This window comes from Coloeus monedula, assembly GCF_965178545.1.
Source record: "Coloeus monedula genome assembly, chromosome: W".
In the NCBI taxonomy this organism is placed as follows: Eukaryota; Metazoa; Chordata; class Aves; order Passeriformes; family Corvidae; genus Coloeus; species Coloeus monedula.
Genome location: NC_138821.1, coordinates 13,054,481 through 13,073,863, shown reverse-complemented (window position 1 = coordinate 13,073,863; position 19,383 = coordinate 13,054,481). Strand labels below are relative to the sequence as shown.

The following is a 19,383-nucleotide window of genomic DNA, read 5'->3' as shown; positions in this document are numbered from 1 at the left end:
TGGCTGCAGGGAGGGGGCAGGGGAAGCAAAGCAGGAGAGGATGTGGTTCTGCCCTTTCACTGGGGCAAGCAGACCACTAGGTGGTAGCTTCTTCTGGCAAAACCAGGCTTTCTGATGGCCCAGAAACTTATTTGCCTCCTTTGTTCTTTGCAGCAAAGTGGTGGGTGGGTCTCTGGGGTGCAGGGTCTGATTGCATGCACATGCAGGACCCCATCTCCCCAAACATTAATAATAGAACTGCAGCTGTGAAAGGCTCACACTGACTGAAGAGACAAACACTTTCAGAGAGCAGTACAGGTCTCAGAGATGATGCATCATGCTCTGGAGAGACTAACTTCACTGATTATGTCACTGTTGGATTAGCTGACTGTATTTAGGAGTCTCAGATATCTGCCTGAAGTTGGGAAATATAAAATTTAGGCCACAGCAACTGCCGAATTTTCATAAGAATAAGCTAGTTGAGATAGATCTATATATGATATGATATGTCATATATATAAAAGAAACATGCTGGCAACTGAATGCAATTCCACCAAGAGGATGAAAAATCACATTGCAGAAAGGTATTTCAGCTAACACCCCAGGGAATCATCATGAAAACTGCCTAACCCTAATGCAAGAGGTGATATCTCCAGAGCAGGGACAAAACTAAGAGAGTCGTCTCCCAAATTCCTTGCAATCCCCACTATATCCATTTCTGGATAATGGCTTAAATGCAGTTTCTATTGATTCTCTTGTAATGGTTGTAAAAAGTTACAAATTAAATTAAATGCAATCCTGAATCAGTAATCAGTATTTTGGGTTTAATCTTATTAAGAAATGCAAGTACACTAAAATTATTCAAGTAGTTAAAATAATTATACATCATGGAACAACAGTATTCCAAATATCAGTGATCAACAGCCAATATATCTATAAGCAATAACATTTTCCATACCTATTTGCATATCTCAATGTATTTAGAGTGTTTTCACATGATGCTATCCCTGGAGAAATTGTAGCGATCTGGAGAAAACAAGCCACGCATTAATAAATCACTTTGTACAGATGAAACAGTAGATGAATTTAAATTATCTCCACTTTGATTTGAGATGTTCTACAAAAACTGTCTACTATGTACAGCTGTCCTAATGCTGGAAATGATACAAAGTTTAAAATTTTTTTGTAACTTTAGTCAGTCTTGTTCACCTTTGCCCCGGGGAAAGGGAATTGAAGTTTCTTTTCAAAGGACTGTTTCATCACTCAAGGCGTGATGAGTTTAACAACAGACTGGGAGTAGCACAGAAGATACATAAAAGATAACAACCATTAATGACCATTAACGACCACCATCTCCAAACATCACCCCTAGCATGGTCGGAGACACCTGGCCCGGAAAAGACTGATAAGAGAACCAAGGAATGAGGACCAAATTAGCATCAGAGGCGAAGAAATCCATAACCGATAAGAAATCAAATACTAAGAACTGTGTAACTTGGGACCAATGAACATTGAACCAATTAATTTCTATGGGTTTGGACTTTATAAGTATCTGAAAAATCTAGTAAAGAGTCATGTGTCATGGAATGATTTTCTCTGCACACCCGGGCAATGTGTGAATGAAATTATTTTGTTGCACATGCTGGCCAGAACAACATCCTGGCCAGAACAACATCCTGGCCAGAATAAAGTAATGCCTTGATTCTCTAACACTAAAAATGTCTCACAGTCTTCCTAAATAAATGCAAAACTCTAATTAAAAAAATAAGACTCCTCAAGGAGGGAAATATGCAACTCAGTAGAAAGTAAGTCTAATGTATCCTGAAAAAAATTACCAGATTTTTATCTATATCTATATCTATATTTGTAGTCTGTTCAAGCAAACTGTATACTTATTTGAGAGACCTATTTTGGCCACAGTCTACAACTGTACTTAATGATATTAAAGATAAGCATGTTTATTTCCCTAAGTTGAGATTTATATTTTTTCTGAACTGAATATTATCTGTAAATAATACTTAATAGCTCACTTATTATCAAACATCTAGAATCTATGTCTTTCCTTTTCCAGTTAAATAAAATACCCTAAAGATCTCACGTTCTTTTCAGCATTCAGCAAAAATAACTGTGATCAGGCAACAGTGGCATCATTATTTGCATTAGCTTCTCTCAGTAGTCCAATTTTCTCATCTGTGCTCCTTTCAGGAGAGCCATAAAGGCTCTACCCAGGACAAACACCTCTATGATTCTACACACTAACTTTTTTTTTTTTAGCAGCACAGCATCAGGAGACTGAAACTGATGAATATTAGTCCTGGTGTTGGGGGTTAGGTTTCTTAAGGGAATTTTTTTCCCATTTGTTGTCATGGAAATGACAAATGGACCTCATTAAGAGACAAAAGGTGTAGCCAGGGCCTTGGCATACCGTTGGAATGGTTCTAGGGGAGCAGGGGAAGCGGTGTGGATTTTTGGCAGTTTCTTAGCTGGGTGTGGTGCAGTCTTTGCCCGGCTTGGAGGGTGGACGGCTGTGGGTTTTGGTGCTGGACTTCTGCCCAGGGGACTTGCTGCTACTGCTGAACCTTCCTTGCTGTTTCTCCTTACCGCTGGTAAGCCACTGCTCACAGGAGCGACCGTTGGACTGGGACTTTTAGGCACCCGCCCTTGCTGGGAGAGACCCTCACCATCTGCATGGGTGCCTCAGGGTAAAACCGGGCCCCCACCTCCTTCCTCTCTCCGGAGGGAGAACCTCCCGGCTGCTTACTGGAGCCTCGGCTGCTGCTGCCATCGCCAGGACACTGCACGGGACACGTAAGAGCCAGGGGAAAACCAAAACACTCCCCACCCTCCACCTTCTCTCGCCGGGGCCACCATTACCCCCTAGGGAGGCTCAGAGCTTGCTTCAGCCGCCCTCTGAAGCTGTCTGAGCCAACAGCGCCCCTTGGACCCGCAGGGCGTCACTGCAGCCTCTCTGCCTCAACGCGAGCCATCAGCGCCCCCTGCCGGTTGTGATCATAACTACACCAAAGGGGAAATTGCTTGACGGGCAGAAAAAAGGCTGTTATTGGGATTTTTTTTCTGTTTTGTTGTTGTTGCTGTTGTAATTGTTGTTTTTCTGCCTTGTTATATATATATATATTCTAGTAAAGAACTGTTATTCTGTTTCCCATATTTTTGCCTGAAAGCCCTGTAATTTCAAAGTTATAATAGTAAGGAGGGAGGGGGTCATATTTTTCCATTCCAGGAAGGTTCCTGCCTTCCTTGGCAGCCACCTGTCTTTTAAACCAAGACACCTGGTCTTTTCATTCATCCTGCTGCTGCTATTACTGTACAAAAGTAATCCTGAGAAGAATGTCTTCTACTGGGAGGAAAGGAAAAATATGAGGTGGGAGTGGGTTAGAAAGTCTAAAGACCCTGCTACCACATAGACATAAGTTTAAACCTCTAATACTGTTATGCATCAGTTGTGTGATAAACCACTATTATAGCATTGGCTTTCACGGGTAGTGAAATGTAAGAAATATTATGTATTGGAATATGTTAGGAAAAATTATGTGCATGTTAAGAATAACTGCTATGCAGATATTTACTAGTTAACATTATAATTAGGGTTAAAGTTACAAGATGATTATATAGCTTGAGTTATAAGATACCTATATAATTTGAATTATAACTTTTTTATACAATGTAATAACTAGTAAATGGTTAAGTAATTGCTTAATGCTTAAATAAATGGAAAGCCAGGTGGATAATCTCAAAAGTAGACAAGATAAGAGAAGCAGCAGGATGTGCTAATGAGACTGGAATTCAAACCAATTAGACCCAGAAAGACTTAGTAACACCATAACTGCACATGCTCCAAAGACAAAGTTGAAAAGTTCAAGATATGAGGAAGACCTGAGCCTTCATCAGAGAAGACCCCCGAAGACCCTCACATCATAATACACATGCTCTAAGAGGCAGACCGGGGGAGGAACTATGTTAATCCCGTCTAAAAAAATAAAAGTAAATTAATTCAGAGAAAAACTATGCCTATGCATTGTAGTTTATTAATATGCATGATGTTAAAGCATATAACTGGGAAGTTTGTGTAAGTGTGTGTGCTTCTGGCTTTGAGCCAAGCACCCAGCACTGTCCTTTGCTTTAAATGACCTTTGTCCCCTGTTGTCCCTTATTAAATTTATAAAACCCCAAAAACCAAAGAGTGGGCTTAGTTTCTCACACTCTCAAGTACCTCAGCCAATGGGGAAAGAGAGAGGGAAATGTGGCCGGGAAATTAGGATAAAAAGGAGGCTGCGTCCTCCTAACAATTTGAGAGACCCCATGGGAAATGCCCCATGGCCTCTCCCTTTATTCGAATAAAGTTACAGGACTCCTCTGTGTCCTTTTTGGACATAAACCTCTAACATTATGGATTAATTTTCCTGACGAAGGCTAGGTTGGATGGAGCTCTGAGCAACCTGGTCTAGTGAAAGGTGTTCCTGCCCATGGCAGTGGGATTGGAACTTGATGATCTTTAAGGTCCCTTCCAACCCAGGACAATCTATGACCTCTCCCTGTCCTTATCTCAACCCATGAGCCTTTAATTATATTTTCTCTCCCTTGTCCAGCTCAGGAGGGCAGTGATAGAACAGCTTTGGTGGGCTCCTGTCAGCCAGCCAAGGTCAAACCACCACAACAGTATTCCTTAAAATTTCTTCTATGCTTTAATTTACTTCACATAAACACTCTTCTAGAGAACATAGCAGTGACGTCTACAGTCAACTGCAGAAACCTGAAATTAAGCTACTCATTATTAAACTATATTTGCATTAATTTTTAGAAGTTTGAAGCACCCCAGTTAATTACATAGCTCTGCTGCAAACAAGCAGTCAGTGTACCTGCAGGATAAGTACTCTTTTAATTTAATAAAATACTGTTCAACTTTAGCTATTATAAACCATAATGATATGCCTTTTTCTTTACCTGTATATTTCATCAGTAAAATTTTGCCAGTGTATCATATAAAACCTAAACATGAACATACTTTAAAACTAGGCCCTCCTGCCGAAGAACCAAATGCAAATACCACACTGGAAGGCTGAATGCATTTTCTTGGTAAAAAAGGCAAAGGAAGACCCAGAAGCTGCAGATCATTGTCCACTCTTCTCACCACTTGGCCACTGGAGTGCAAATCTCCTCTCCTCTTTCCAGGGAACTGGGGAGGACTGGAGGTAGATCCAGGCTAAGGTATCTCCTACACCTCCCTCAATTCAATATATGTTGTTCAGAAACCTGTCAGAGCTCTAGACAGGCAGATTGTTTCTGCATCCATCTAGTTATCACAGGAATGGGTGCTGCAAATGCAAGAAAATTCAAACAACCGTAAAGATGCACTGTAGGTTTCTTTTCTTTCTCTCCTTCCTTTTAACTGTAATTCAGAGTAAGTCATAACCACACAAGTGCTACTCTTCCTACATCAGTATCTTAAGAAAAAACATTGCTGATTAAATTCTGGATAAAAATTACATGCAAACAAACACCAAATCCAGAATGTTACAAATGGTCCTAGTACTGAGAAACTACATGGAATAGTAAGAAGAATGAGTTTGAAAGTAGTGTCTCATCATGAAAGAGTTTTCTTATTCTTAATTATAAAGTGACTGCAGTTATGCGAATAAAAAAATAATTCAAACATATTTTCACTCACTTTCAGAGAAGATTTTTTTCCTTAATTTAGAACTATATTGAATATAAAAGGAATGAATGCAAGCTTTATCAGAAATTAAACACCCATAGATCACAGATTATTCTCGATGGCATTTTCATGCATTTAAACAGGAAATATGTTACGTTAGCTCTATGAAAAGAGTAATAATTAAATAAAAAATCTTCGACAAAATGAAGACAGCTTGTTAGCACTTTAAGGAGTGGTAAAGGTGATGGTGAGAACTTCACAAAACATTCACAAATGTTACTCCTTCTATGTACAGAGAGGAATTCCCAACAGGTTAACTTTCCAAAACTTCTTCAGCAGTGAGGATACATTGCCTAGAGATGCACGGTTTAGCTTTCTGATCTTGAATATGATTTATGAAGTTATGTCCCAGTGGAAAGAAAACCAAAGAAAAAAGATTAATCATAAATGCTATTTTACCACCCATTTCATATTAGAACCATACCTAACATCCAAAGATGATGTTAGGCTGCCCTAACATCATGGTTTTCATGTGGTCTGCAGATTTCTGTGACCTCTAGACTAATTCCAAGGGGCCTGTGGAAAATAACCAAAACAAATGTATTGGGTCTGGCTGAGCTGGAGTTCATTCTCCCATAGCAGCCCTCCCAGTGCTGTGCTTTGCATTGGGAGCTGGAAAGGTGTTGAGAACACACCAGTGTTTTGGCTACTGCTGAGCAGCTCTGCCACAGCATCAATGCTGTCTCTCAACATTCTGTCCCCTCACCCCCCGAAGGCCAGTAGGCTGGGTGTGGGCAAGATCCTAGGAGGGAACATAGCTAGGCCAGCTGACCCAAAGCATATTCCATACCATATGATGTCTGCTGACATGTAAAAGCTAAGAAAAAGGAGGAGGAAGGAGGACATTCATTTTTATGACATTTGTCTTCCAGAGCAACTGCTACACATGGTGAAGCCCTGCCTCCCAGGAAGAGGCTGGACATTGTGTGCTGAGGGGAAGTAGAGAATAAAACTCTTTGGATTTCCTTTGCTTCTGCATGCAGCCTTTGCTTTTGCTTTATTTAACTGCCTTTATCTTGACCCATGACTTCTTTTCCATCTTATTTTCCCCCCCACTGTTCTGCTGAGAAGGGGAATGATAAAGTGGCTTGGTGGGCACCTGGCAGCCAGCCAAGATCTACCCACCATAGCAAACAAGCTGAACAGCCAGTGTCCACTGCAGAGAATTTACATTTCCATAAGGAGAAATACTAAGGATGCACAAATAAAACCACTGGACATCTGTGCTTTTATCTGTTCTTTCCCCCATCTGACAGAAGAATTCTGTTTTTTCAGATTGATGCAAATGCACTTTTATACAGTACACAACTATTAATCTCATCTGTCCCAACCACTTCTCCCCTTAACAGCCTAGAGCATATTCTAATGCCTTTGATACCAATTCTAAACTTGCCTTTGCCATTTAAAGATCATAACTCACCACTATACTTCCAGTGTACACCACCTTTTCTAAAATTTTGATTCAACAAACAATATTATCATATAATTAAGACATTATTAAAAACAAACAATCAAACAAAAACCCCCTCAAGCTAAAGTGCTTCTAGCTATTTGTCTAGCTAAAAAATAAGAACAAGCAATAAGAAAGGTCAATAAAAAGTGAGAAAGTTATCTGAAATGCTTCTGCTGAAAGACTAACTCCAAATATAGTCTTAGTTAATGTATAACCTCAATTAATTGTTAAAACATACAGTTAACTAAACAAACTTACCATACAGGTACGGGAGTTTTCTCCTATGAATGAATCTCTTAGCACCTGAGTAAGTTTACTTGCTCTGAATGGCGTATGAGGTTTATTTCGGCCTAAGGCTCTAATGCACTCCTGAAAGAATAAACAGGTTTATATTTCATAAAATCAGAGTAAAACCTCATATATATACAATCCACATTAAAGAAAAATATATGATACAAATGCAATTCAAAATCAGAAAATATATGCCTTAGTTATGTTGCTGAAGTTATGTAAGATTGAATTCAAGAAGTGTTAGACTTTCATTAAGCTCAGTAGAGAGGTTGGAACTTAAAAAGGACTTAGGAGCCTAAAAACTTTCTGAATCTCATCTAAAACATTTACATATATTGTATTCAACAAGAACAAAAAAATTCATTGTTGATGTTAAATCTCCAGACTAACGACTATTTCTGATTATGATCTGCAAAAGCCTGAATGATCTACAGCCTCTGGCAGCAGAAGCAGCATGGACCATGACTGGCATTAACTCTATCAGTTAAAAGCAGTAGCTTTGATTCCGGCTTCACCACTGACTTTCTTTACAGCTCAGAAGAAAACACTGGTGCCCAAACTTTCTGAAAGCTTCCACAGGTCACAAACCTAGTAAGTATAAGCTCTGTATTGATGTACTCAGTATTGGAAAACACTTGAAAATGTAAGTCACTCCCTGTTTTAAAACATTCTTCATGAAAACAGGGATAACATTTACCTCCCCTTTCAGTCGCAAGAATGGTATGGGACTAAACTAATATCTGTAATTGGTTGAAGAGTTCCAGAGAGAAATACTGTACAGAATTTTAAGAAATTACTATAGAAGTTACAGCAGTAACTAAGTACAATAGCGCAAACCAAGATTGCACTAATCTAGACATCACTTCTGCCCACTCAAAGTTCTAACAGCAGCTAATAAATTACCTCTTATAGAAAGGAAGTTCAAATTTAAATTTGTTTTGCTGTTGTTGTCATATTTGGATTATTCATTCCAGTTTCTGGCTTTGCCTTAATGCTTTGTGTACAGTCATCTCTTCAGATTCAGGTCTTTCCTGGCACAGTTTTAACATGTTTACACACAGAACTTCTTCAAACAACTGTACATCAAAATCTTTTCATATTATAGCTTTGCTTTTAGCAAGACTAACAAATGGAATGGATTTTGTGTTACATTAATAGTTCTACAGTAGTTCAGCTAATCCTCAAGCTGCATCCATATTCTTGTGGCCTACTGAAATTTCCTAGAAACAGTTTCTTCCAAAAGCCAGGCTATACACTCTGGGACAACAATCCAAAAAAGCACTGACACAGTGAAACAGCATAAAACAACTAAATGGGTTTAGAATACAAATGTCCCTATTTAGACCTGATGCCTTGAGAGGCCTCCTAGAAACAGAGACTAGACAGGAGTAAAGGATTAAAAGAGGTATTTATTTGAAAGGCCTTCAAAGGTACACCCTGGGGACCCTGAAGCTATTCTCAAAATGGACCCCAAGATGGATGACAGGTCACAAGTTCTTCCCCCTTTTATAGGTTTGGTTCATTTGCATAGCAGGGTTAATTCTCCAATTAAAGCTTCAGTTTTCCCCTCAGCTTACCCCCCCCCCCCCCCCCTTAGCGGCTCTTTGGTTTATACTTTTGGCCTAGGACAGTCTTGCTGTCCTTGGAAAGCAAGCCCGGAGAGGCTTTGTTATGTCTACCTAGCATGAGAGAGTAGAAATTAACAGGCTACAAGAAACTTTCAGAGTTACACACTAAGCAGTACAGAATCTGAAAAATATAGCAGTTAAAACCTAAGGCATCACACTGAATGCCTTTTGAGCATTATAAAACAAATAATAAAAGCATTTGATTATTTAAATAATATTTCTTGGTTTCTTGATGTCTTCTTGAATAATGTATGAAAAACTGCAGTGATTTCAAGGCCTCGCCTTGAATACTGTAAGCAGTTTGGGGCATCACAATATAAGAAAGATAAGAAACTATTAGAGAGTGTCCAAAGGAGGGCAACAAAGATGGTAAAGGGCCTTGAGGGGAAGCCATATGAGGAGTGGCTGAGGACACTTGGTCTGTTTAGCCTGGAAAAGAGGAGAGTGAGGGGGACCTCATTGCAATCTACAACTTCCTAGTGAGGGGAAGAAGGGCAGACATTGATCTCTTCTCTGTGGTGTCCTGTGGAGGGCTGTGAGCCCCTGGCACAAGAGCCCTCTGCACTCCCTTGGAGGAGAGAGGCCTGAGGGCAAAAGGACTCTCCCCAGAGATAAGCAACCTTCCTCTGGGTCATGGTGACAAAGTGAACCACCCCCAGCATGCCTTGTTTCTATATGGTAGTAGCCTGTACCCAGTTGGCTAATTGGTTTCTTACCCACCCCCTGCCTTTCCCATAAAAAGCCCCTGTTTCTGTCCCTGACCAGGGAGTCTTTGCCCCTGGCCTTCCCTTCACAGGGGCTGCTGGACAATAAAAGGTACCTCTGTGGAATTACCAAATGAGGCTCCTGTCTCTCTGTCCCCGAGTTTGCCTTGGGTGATTTCACAAAGAGCTGAATCACTAGAGCTGATATCACTTGTAGCAGAGAAGTTGCTACACTTGCTGAAATCACCTGCTGCCCAGGGAGGCCTGCCATCACCCCTGGAAGAGTTGTTCTTTGCAGGACGCTCTCTCTAGGAAGGTCGCGGCATACCGGTGCTGACCAGCATTGGACCCCCTGCGATAGTGTCCAGTGACAGGACCTGAGGGAATGGCCTCAAGTTGTGTCAGGGGAGGGTTAGGTTGGATATGGGAAAAAGGTTCTTCACCCACAGGATGGTTGGGCACTGGAACAGGCTCCCCAGAGAAGTGGTCTGTACTAGTTTGAAAACAAACCAGTGGGAGGCACCAAGTCAGAATAACAATTTAATGGGGAAGTTTAAAGAAAAGGAAAGAAAAAAACAACTAAAAGAAAACACTGGTTCAAACTGACAGAGTCAAGATACAACCTGAGTCCCTGTTAGGCAGGGTGGTGGTAGCAGTCTGCTAGAATTATGGCTGCAGTCCTCTGAAGCGGTGATCCTGTAGAAAAGAGGGTCTGCTCTTCCTCAGAAGGTCCAGTGGTGGCTGTGTAGCTCCTGTCCTCTGGAAATCCAGTGGAAAGGTCTCCTCTCTGGTTTTCAACCTCAGCTTATATCCACGCTGGGATGCTTGGTTCCTCCCTCTGGGTGGAGCATCTCACAATGGGGTAATGAGTCATAAGGCCAGGTGTTGATTGGGCTCATTAACAGATGATAGTCCAGAGGGAGTTATCTATGAGTCATGCGGCAGGACAATGATGGGCCATTAACAGCAAGATAGTCTGGGGGGAGGAGGCAAGGAAACACTGCCCCACCTGATTTCAACAGCTGATGGGGATGGTAATAGAATACACTGCAACCCAGGACATTATCCACCCCTTATTCTATTACCATCTACATCATCCCAAATCAATACCTTCTTTAAACTCTACAAAACTCTACACACACATATGTATATATATATATATATATATATACAATGAAACCCTACGCACCGTTCTCACCTAAGATTAGGTCTCCTTGCGGTACACAATGGGTTTCCCCATCTTTTTGCATTACCCACCAAGTGCAACCAGGTCCTTGAGCAAAGACAATCCCACGGATGGGTTTGCCTTTGCCTGAGGTGGGATTGATCCAAACAGTCTTTCCTAAAATACCCCTCAGGTGTACCGCAGGGACTCTGTCTCCATCCACTGTGTGCAAGGGTTCAGACTCGGCGGGACCAGCTCGATTGATGGACCCTCGGGTATTGACCATCCAGGTGGCCTTTGCTAAGTTCACTTCCCAATTTTTGAAGGTCCCCCCACCAAGTGCCTTCAGGGTGGTTTTAAGTAGTCCATTGCAGCGTTCAACTTTTCCGGCAGCTGGTGCATGATAAGGAATATGATATATCCATTCAATACCGTGTTCTCTGGCCCAGGTGTTGATGAGGCTGTTCTTAAAATGAGTCCCGTTGTCCGACTCGATCCTGTCAGGGGTGCCATGTCTCCACAGGACTTGCTTTTCCAGGCCCAGGATGGTGTTCCGGGCTGTAGCATGAGGCACAGGGTAGGTCTCCAGCCATCCAGTTGTCGCTTCAACCATGGTCAACACGTAGCGCTTGCCTTGGCGGGTTTGGGGAAGGGTGATGTAATCAACCTGCCAGGCTTCCCCATACCTGTACTTTGACCATCGTCCACCGTACCACAGAGGCTTCACCCGCTTGGCCTATTTGATTGCAGCACAGGTCTCACAACTGTGGATGACCTGTGAGATGCTGTCCATGGAAAGGTCCACCCCTCGGTCACGGGCCCATCGGTATGTTGCATCTCTCCCCTGATGACCAGAGGCATCATGGGCCCAACGAGCTAGGAATAATTCTCCCTTGTGCTGCCAGTCCAGATCCACCTGAGATACTTTCACCTTAGCAGCTCGGTCCACCTGCTCGTTGTTGCGATGCTCTTCATTAGCCCGACTCTTGGGTACGTGCGCATCCACGTGTGGAACCTTCACGGTCAGCTTCTCTACTCGGGCGGCGATGTCCTGCCAAATCTCAGCGGCCCAGATGGGTTTCCCTCTGCGCTGCCAGTTGGCCTTTCTCCAGCGATCCAGCCATCCCCACAGAGCATTAGCTACCATCCACGAGTCGGTGTAGAGATAGAGCCTCGGCCACTTCTCTCGTTCAGCAATATCCAAAGCCAGCTGGACGGCTTTAAGCTCTGCAACCTGACTCGATCCACCTTGTCCCTCGGTAGCTTGTGCAACTCGTCGTGTGGGGCTCCATACTGCAGCTTTCCACTTTCGGTTAGCGCCTACAATTCGGCAGGAACCATCAGTGAAGAGGGCATAACGTCTTTCAGTCTCCGGTAGCTCATTATATGGTGGGGCTTCCTCAGCACGAGTCACTTGCTCTTCCTCTTCTTCAGAAGATAATCCAAAAGTCTCACCTTCAGGCCAGTTTGTTATAATTTCTAGAATCCCAGGGCGATTCGGGTTTCCAATACGGGCACGCTGTGTGATGAGGGCGATCCATTTGCTCCATGTGGTGTCGGTGGCGTGATGCGTGGAAGGAACCTTTCCCTTGAACATCCAACCCAGCACCGGTAGTCGGGGTGCCAGAAGCAACTGTGCTTCAGTGCCAATTACCTCTGAGGCAGCTTGGACTCCTTCATAGGCTGCCAAGATTTCCTTCTCTGTGGGAGTGTAGTTGGCTTCAGACCCTCTGTAGCTTCGGCTCCAGAATCCCAGTGGTCGGCCACGAGTCTCACCAGGCACCTTCTGCCAGAGGCTCCAGGACAGACCATTGTTCCCGGCTGCAGAGTAGAGCACGTTCTTCACCTCTGGTCCTGTTCTGACTGGGCCAAGGGCTACCGCATGAGCGATTTCCTGCTTGATCTGGGCGAAGGCTTGCTGCTGTTCAGGGCCCCAGTGGAAATTATTCTTCTTGCAGGTAACCAGGTAGAGAGGACTCACGATCTGGCTGTACTCGGGAATGTGCATCCTCCAGAAACCTATGGCGCCTAGGAAAGCTTGTGTTTCCTTCTTGTTGGTCGGTGGAGACATCGCAGTGATCTTATTGATGACCTCAGTGGGAATCTGACGCCGTCCATCTTGCCACTTTACTCCCAGGAACTGGATCTCTTGAGCAGGTCCCTTGACTTTGCTCCTTTTGATGGCAAAGCCAGCTTCCAGGAGAATCTGGATGATTTTCTCTCCTTTCTCAAACACTTCCTTTGCTGTGTTTCCCCACACAATGATGTCATCGATGTATTGCAGATGTTCTGGAGCCTCACCCTTTTCCAATGCAGTCTGGATCAGTCCGTGGCAAATGGTGGGACTGTGCTTCCACCCCTGGGGCAGTCGATTCCAGGTGTATTGCACACCCTTCCAGGTAAAAGCAAACTGGGGCCTGCATTCTGCTGCCAAAGGAATGGAGAAGAAGGCATTGGCAATGTCAATAGTAGAGTACCACTTCGCTGCTTTGGACTCCAGCTCGTACTGAAGTTCCAACATGTGAGGAAAAATATAGAGAGCAAGATACAGTACCCACGTAGACAAGCTGAGCACCATGGTGAATAGGTTTCTGTTAACACAAAATTGTAATTCTGACTTTCTCTCAGAGCTGCCCCACGTTGGGCGCCAAATTATGTACTAGTTTGAAAACAAACCAGTGGGAGGCACCAAGTCAGAATAACAATTTAATGGGGAAGTTTAAAGAAAAGGAAAGAAAAAAACAACTAAAAGAAAACACTGGTTCAAACTGACAGAGTCAAGATACAACCTGAGTCCCTGTTAGGCAGGGTGGTGGTAGCAGTCTGCTAGAATTATGGCTGCAGTCCTCTGAAGCGGTGATCCTGTAGAAAAGAGGGTCTGCTCTTCCTCAGAAGGTCCAGTGGTGGCTGTGTAGCTCCTGTCCTCTGGAAATCCAGTGGAAAGGTCTCCTCTCTGGTTTTCAACCTCAGCTTATATCCACGCTGGGATGCTTGGTTCCTCCCTCTGGGTGGAGCATCTCACAATGGGGTAATGAGTCATAAGGCCAGGTGTTGATTGGGCTCATTAACAGATGATAGTCCAGAGGGAGTTATCTATGAGTCATGCGGCAGGACAATGATGGGCCATTAACAGCAAGATAGTCTGGGGGGAGGAGGCAAGGAAACACTGCCCCACCTGATTTCAACAGCTGATGGGGATGGTAATAGAATACACTGCAACCCAGGACATGGTCACAGCACCAAGCCTGACAGAGTTCAAGAAGCATTTGTTGTTATGACCCACCCCTGAAGGTGAGGGCAACCCAGGTTCTTTTTACTAGATCCCTTGGGGTGGATTAGTGTGAAACAACATTGAATGATCAGTGTTTGTAAATATATATATGTAGAGTTTATTTTATAACAAATTGGTTGCAATGGAAAGCAGGTATTGATACCTAAAGATTTTTGCTTTTTATGTATTTTTCATATATTCATAGCTCTGTATACTTCTATGTAACTATATATATGTAACTATATAACTATAGTTAAATAGCTACTAGTATTTTTCCTACCCTTTCTCATAGATTTTAGAATAATAAGCTAACCTTCTAACACATTCCTGAAATACTGTTTAGTCTTATTTTCAAGAAGAGAAGCCTGACAAGGATATTTTTTTCCCAACCAGAATCTGAGAAGACACAAGAAGAAATGGGGTAAAGAAGCCCCTGGACCAATTCCAATGGAGCAGTACCTGAGGAAAAATTACCTAACTGCTCTTCTAATTGGACAATATTAGTTAGATATGCTAATTTGTTAAACTTATAAAAATTGTAGAAATCTGATGCTGGGTGTGCCCATGACTATTGGGACACCTGGAAACTTCCAAATACAGGTCTGCTTTTTATTTTACTATTTTAACACTGTTGAAAGATTTTCTCTATTGATATTAGGCAACAGTATGTAGCTGTTTTGGTTATCATTATCTCTAGTGATATGGGAATATAAAAGCATAAAAATATCACTCACTTGAAAAAATGCATAAGGGAAAAGAATGGAAGAAAGAGAAAGAAAGGGTAAGAGTAGTGTCTTAGGTTACAATGTAAGATGTAACCAAAAGTATGTATTCTATCACCATCTTCATAAGCTGTTAAAAACAGGTGGGGCAGTGTTCTTTATCTCTTCCATGACACATCCCTGATAACTCCCTCCAGGATATATCTTCTGTTAATGGGCCATCAAGTCTCACTGCATAACTCATAAAATTATATCATCCAATTGTGAGATGCTCTGCCCAGGGGGAGGAACCAAGCATTCCTACCTGTATATAATCTGAGGTTTGGAATACCACGGGCAGCCCTTTCCTACTGGATTCCCAGAGGGCAAGAGCTACATAACCACCACTGGAACTTCAGAGGAAGACCAGACTCTTCTACAGGATCACTGCTTCAGCAGAACCACATCTATCACTCCAGGAGGACTCCAGCCACCATTTAATCCGACTGCTACCACCACCCTGACCAACAGGGTGTCAGGTTGTATCCTGACTCTGTCAGTTTAAGCCAGTGTTTCTGTATGATTGCCTTTATCTTAATTTTCCTATTAAATTGTAATTCAAACTTGGGATCTCCCATTGGTTTCCTTTCAAACTAATACAAGTAGAAAGATACATAATCACTATCCATGGATCTATGACAAGACTTGATTGTTGCTGTTGGTCAAAGCGATTGTCCTGGGTTGCAGTGTATTCCATTACCATCCTCATGAGCTGTTGAGATCCGGTGGGGCAGTGTTTCCTTGCCTCCTCCCCCCAGGCTATCTTGCTGTTAATGGCCCATCATTGTCCTGCCGCATGACTCAGAGATAACTCCCTCCGGACTATCTTCTGTTAATGAGCCTAATCAACACTTGGCCTTATGACTCATTACCCCATTGTGAGATGCTCCACCCAGAGGGAGGAACCAAGCATCCCATCGTGGATATAAGCTGGGACTCTGAACACCAGAGACAACCCTTCTCCACTGGATTTCCAGGGGACAGGAGCTACACAGCCACCACTGGACCTTCTGAGGAAGAGCAGACCTTTTCTTCTACAGGATCACTGCTTCAGAGGACTGCAACCACCATTCTACCAGACTGTTACCACCACCCTGCCTAACAGGGACTCAGGTTGTATCTTGACTCTGTCAGTTTGAACCAGTGTTTTCTTTTAGTCTTTTTCTTTTTCCTTTTCTTAAATTTTCCCCATTAAATTGTTATTCTGACTTGGTGTCTCCCACTGGTTTGTTTTCAAACTACCACAGTGATGATTAAAGGTCTTGATCTGTTGGCAGTGGGGGGAAAAGCCCACAAAATACAAAGTCCAGTGGGTTAATATATGCTTAGGTTCAGATGGGAATGCCCAAGCACCTCCCCTGGGGGGGGAGTTTTACACTATCTTTTGATCATGTGCAGTCCTCTTGTGGAAGGCCTCAGAAATTAGTCTGGATGCACTTTGGAGGTCTTTGATGGTTTATGACTCCTTCTAAGACATGACAGCTGCCTCTCACATGTGAATGTGACCTTCCCTGGGGAGGGTGTGTGTGTGTAAGGGAGGACAAATTGGCATGATAAAAATCACCATCCTGTCTCCACAGGGTCTGCCTCTTATCAGCCTCAAAGCCCAGTTTGTAGCCTCTGGCAGTGATAAGTTCACCCCTTCCGTCTTATGTGGACCAGAGGTTTGCCATTACACAACCAAAAACTCACTTCCTTCTCCTTGGGGGATGCAAACCTGGCCTCAGCAAACCACCCTGTTGCCTCCACAAATGGACAAGTGGTTTGAGTCATAGTCCAGTCTCTCACAATTGTATCAGATGATTTGCTATAAAGACCACTCAAAATGGAGCAGAGTTTCAGATGTTTTTACTGTAAAATATTGTAATGAGACAAGAGTTCTCAAATCCTCATTTAGGCAAAGTCTCTCAGTATTGGCACAAGTTTCTTTGGGAGAGAAAGACTTAATCAAAAGTGTTCTCAAGCCCTGGCACAGGGTGCCCAGGGCAGTGGTGGAGTCATCATTCCTGGAAGGATTTAAAAGACATGTAGATGTGGCACTTGGGGACATGGGTTAGTGGTGGGCTTGGAAGTTCTGGGTTAATGACTGGACTTGGTGATCTTAAAGGTATTTTCCTACCTAAATGATTCCATGATTCTATTCCTACTTTTAAGGATTATTATAGTTTATTCGTTAATTCTTTCTGGATGTAGTGCTGTTGTGTTGTTTTCTTCTTCAGTTAATTAATTAACAGTGGTAAATAAATCTGTCATAAAGGTGTTCTGGTTTCATCTGGGATAGAATTAATTTTGTTCTTAGTAGCTGGCACAGTGCTGTGTTTTGGGTTCAGTATGAGAATAATGCTGATAACACACGGAGTCAAGGGCCTTTCAGTGTCTCATGCTTTGCCAGGGAGGAGCTGCACAAGAAGCTGGGAGGGAGCACAGCTGGGACAGCTGATCTGAACTGGCCAAAGGAATATTCCATACTATACAATGTCATGCCCAGTATATAAACTGGGAAGTTTATATACAGTTTATAAACTGGGAGTTACCTGGAAGGGGGGAGGCCGATCACTGCTTGGGGACAGGTTGAGCATCAGTCAGCAGGTGGTGAGGAATTGTATCGTGCATTACTTGTCATTTTTGGGTTTCATTACCCTCTCTCTCTCCTTTTCATTACTATTATTATTAGTAGTATTTTTTACTTTGTTTCAATTATTAAGCTGTTTTTATCTAAACCCACAAGTTTTACTTTATTTTCCTGATTTTTCTTCCCATCCCACTGGATGGGGAATGGGGAATGAGCAAATGGCTGCATGGTTCTTAGTTGCCAACTAGAGTTAAACTACAACAGTTGCTTTTGGTCCCCAACATGGGGTACAAAGAGTTAAGATAATGACAGATCTGACCAGTGTGTTAAAACAAATTTGTTATGGGCATTCATTGTTTTGGTTTAATTGTCACAGGTCACAATGTTGATTTATTTGCTCTCAGAATTGTCACACTTGTTCTCAGGATTGTGGTATGTAATACCTTACTTCCTGCATGTGTTGTCTGTGGTGATGTTTATCCTCCATGGGGCCTGGGCTAAAATTATCATTTTGTTGTACTTTGCAGTATTGGCTTATGATAGGATGGCATAGCTGGTATGTGTACTCAGCACTGCAGTCACCTCTGTACTTCAGGAGTCATCTATTGGGATCTTTGAATAATTACACTTTTTGTCTTTTCTCCTTGAAGAGCCAACCTATAGAGGAGACTGACTTCCTTCCTTCCTTCCTTCCTTCCTTCCTTCCTTCCTTCCTTCCTTCCTTCCTTCCTTCCTTCCTTCCTTCCTTCCTTCCTTCCTTCCTTCCTTCCTTCCTTCTCATCCAGGATGATTACAGTAGCATTTGAGAATTTTAAAGATTTTTAATATCCTTTGAATACTCTTGAAACCAACTTGGCCCTTTTGCTAAGAACCAGCATGTTGTTGGATGTGGTTCAGGTCTTGTTTAAACAGCTATTTAAGAACATCACCCAGAGATCTGCCCCAAGGCTGGATAGTTATGAGTGGCAGGGTGTGTGGGATAGTATGGGCAAGTGCCTAGGACAGTGGGCACCTCCAGTGTTTTTGAACCTCGCCCCCGAGCAAGTGCAGAACATGGAAAAACTAGTAAAAGATTTGGAAAAAGTATGCTGTTGCCTTAGTAATTCCAGAGACACACAAATCACTGCAACGTGCTGGAGCCTGGCCCAGGCCTATCGAGCCCTGTTCAACACTGCTCAGTACCCTCGGGGAAAAGAAAGTCTCTGGAACTGGCAACAAAACAACAGGCCGTACGGCTACTCCAACGCCAGTGACAGGCACTGCAGCTACTCCCTTGTCTCATCTGTGGAAAAACTCTCCCAGAGGTATAAAAAATTGTTCCAGGAGTTCCATCAACAAAAAGAGGTTCTACTCCCCACCTGTATGGACCTGCATCTCAGCTATTAACAGTAAGAGTTCTTTTTCTCAAAAGGGAGGATATAGAAAATACACACCACGGGGTACCCTGTGGTTTTACTTGAAGGACGAAGGAAAGGACATGAGGGAGTGGGATGGAAAACCTACCTTGACCCTAGAGGCACAGGTACATGAGTTGCAGGGAAAAACAATCAGAAATGGGGGTTCTTCCAGGAAAGTTGCTGTTCCGGTCTCCAGTGGACAGTTTCCCAGGCAGAGTGGAAGGGCTGATTTTACTTCTGAGTCTATGGAAAGGAATTCTAATCCATTTCTACAAGTAAGTGGATAATCCTATGACCAGGACTAGAGGGGCCCTGCCTCCAGCCAGGCTGAGGAGAGGGACAACCAGGTTTACTGGGTAGTGTGAATCTGATGGTCTGGCACAGCAGCCCCACAGGAGTACAAGGCTTTAGTAGACACTGGTGCACAG

At 43.0% G+C, this 19,383-nt stretch overlaps 1 protein-coding gene across 3 annotated transcripts in view; it reads right to left on the bottom strand.

Moving 5' to 3' along the window:
- LOC309584553 (kinesin-like protein KIF2A) overlaps positions 1–19,383 on the bottom strand; it is a gene marked incomplete at its 3' end in the record, with an annotated part of 197,276 nt that overhangs the window by 16,562 nt on the left and 161,331 nt on the right. For all 3 annotated transcript variants that reach the window (XM_082300600.1, XM_082300601.1, XM_082300602.1), the window contains exons 15-16: positions 7,425–7,535; positions 938–1,005 (exon numbers count right to left, since the gene is read on the bottom strand). In XM_082300600.1, the coding sequence (XP_082156726.1) occupies positions 938–1,005; positions 7,425–7,535 (179 nt within the window). The remainder of the gene's footprint in view (positions 1–937; positions 1,006–7,424; positions 7,536–19,383) is intronic.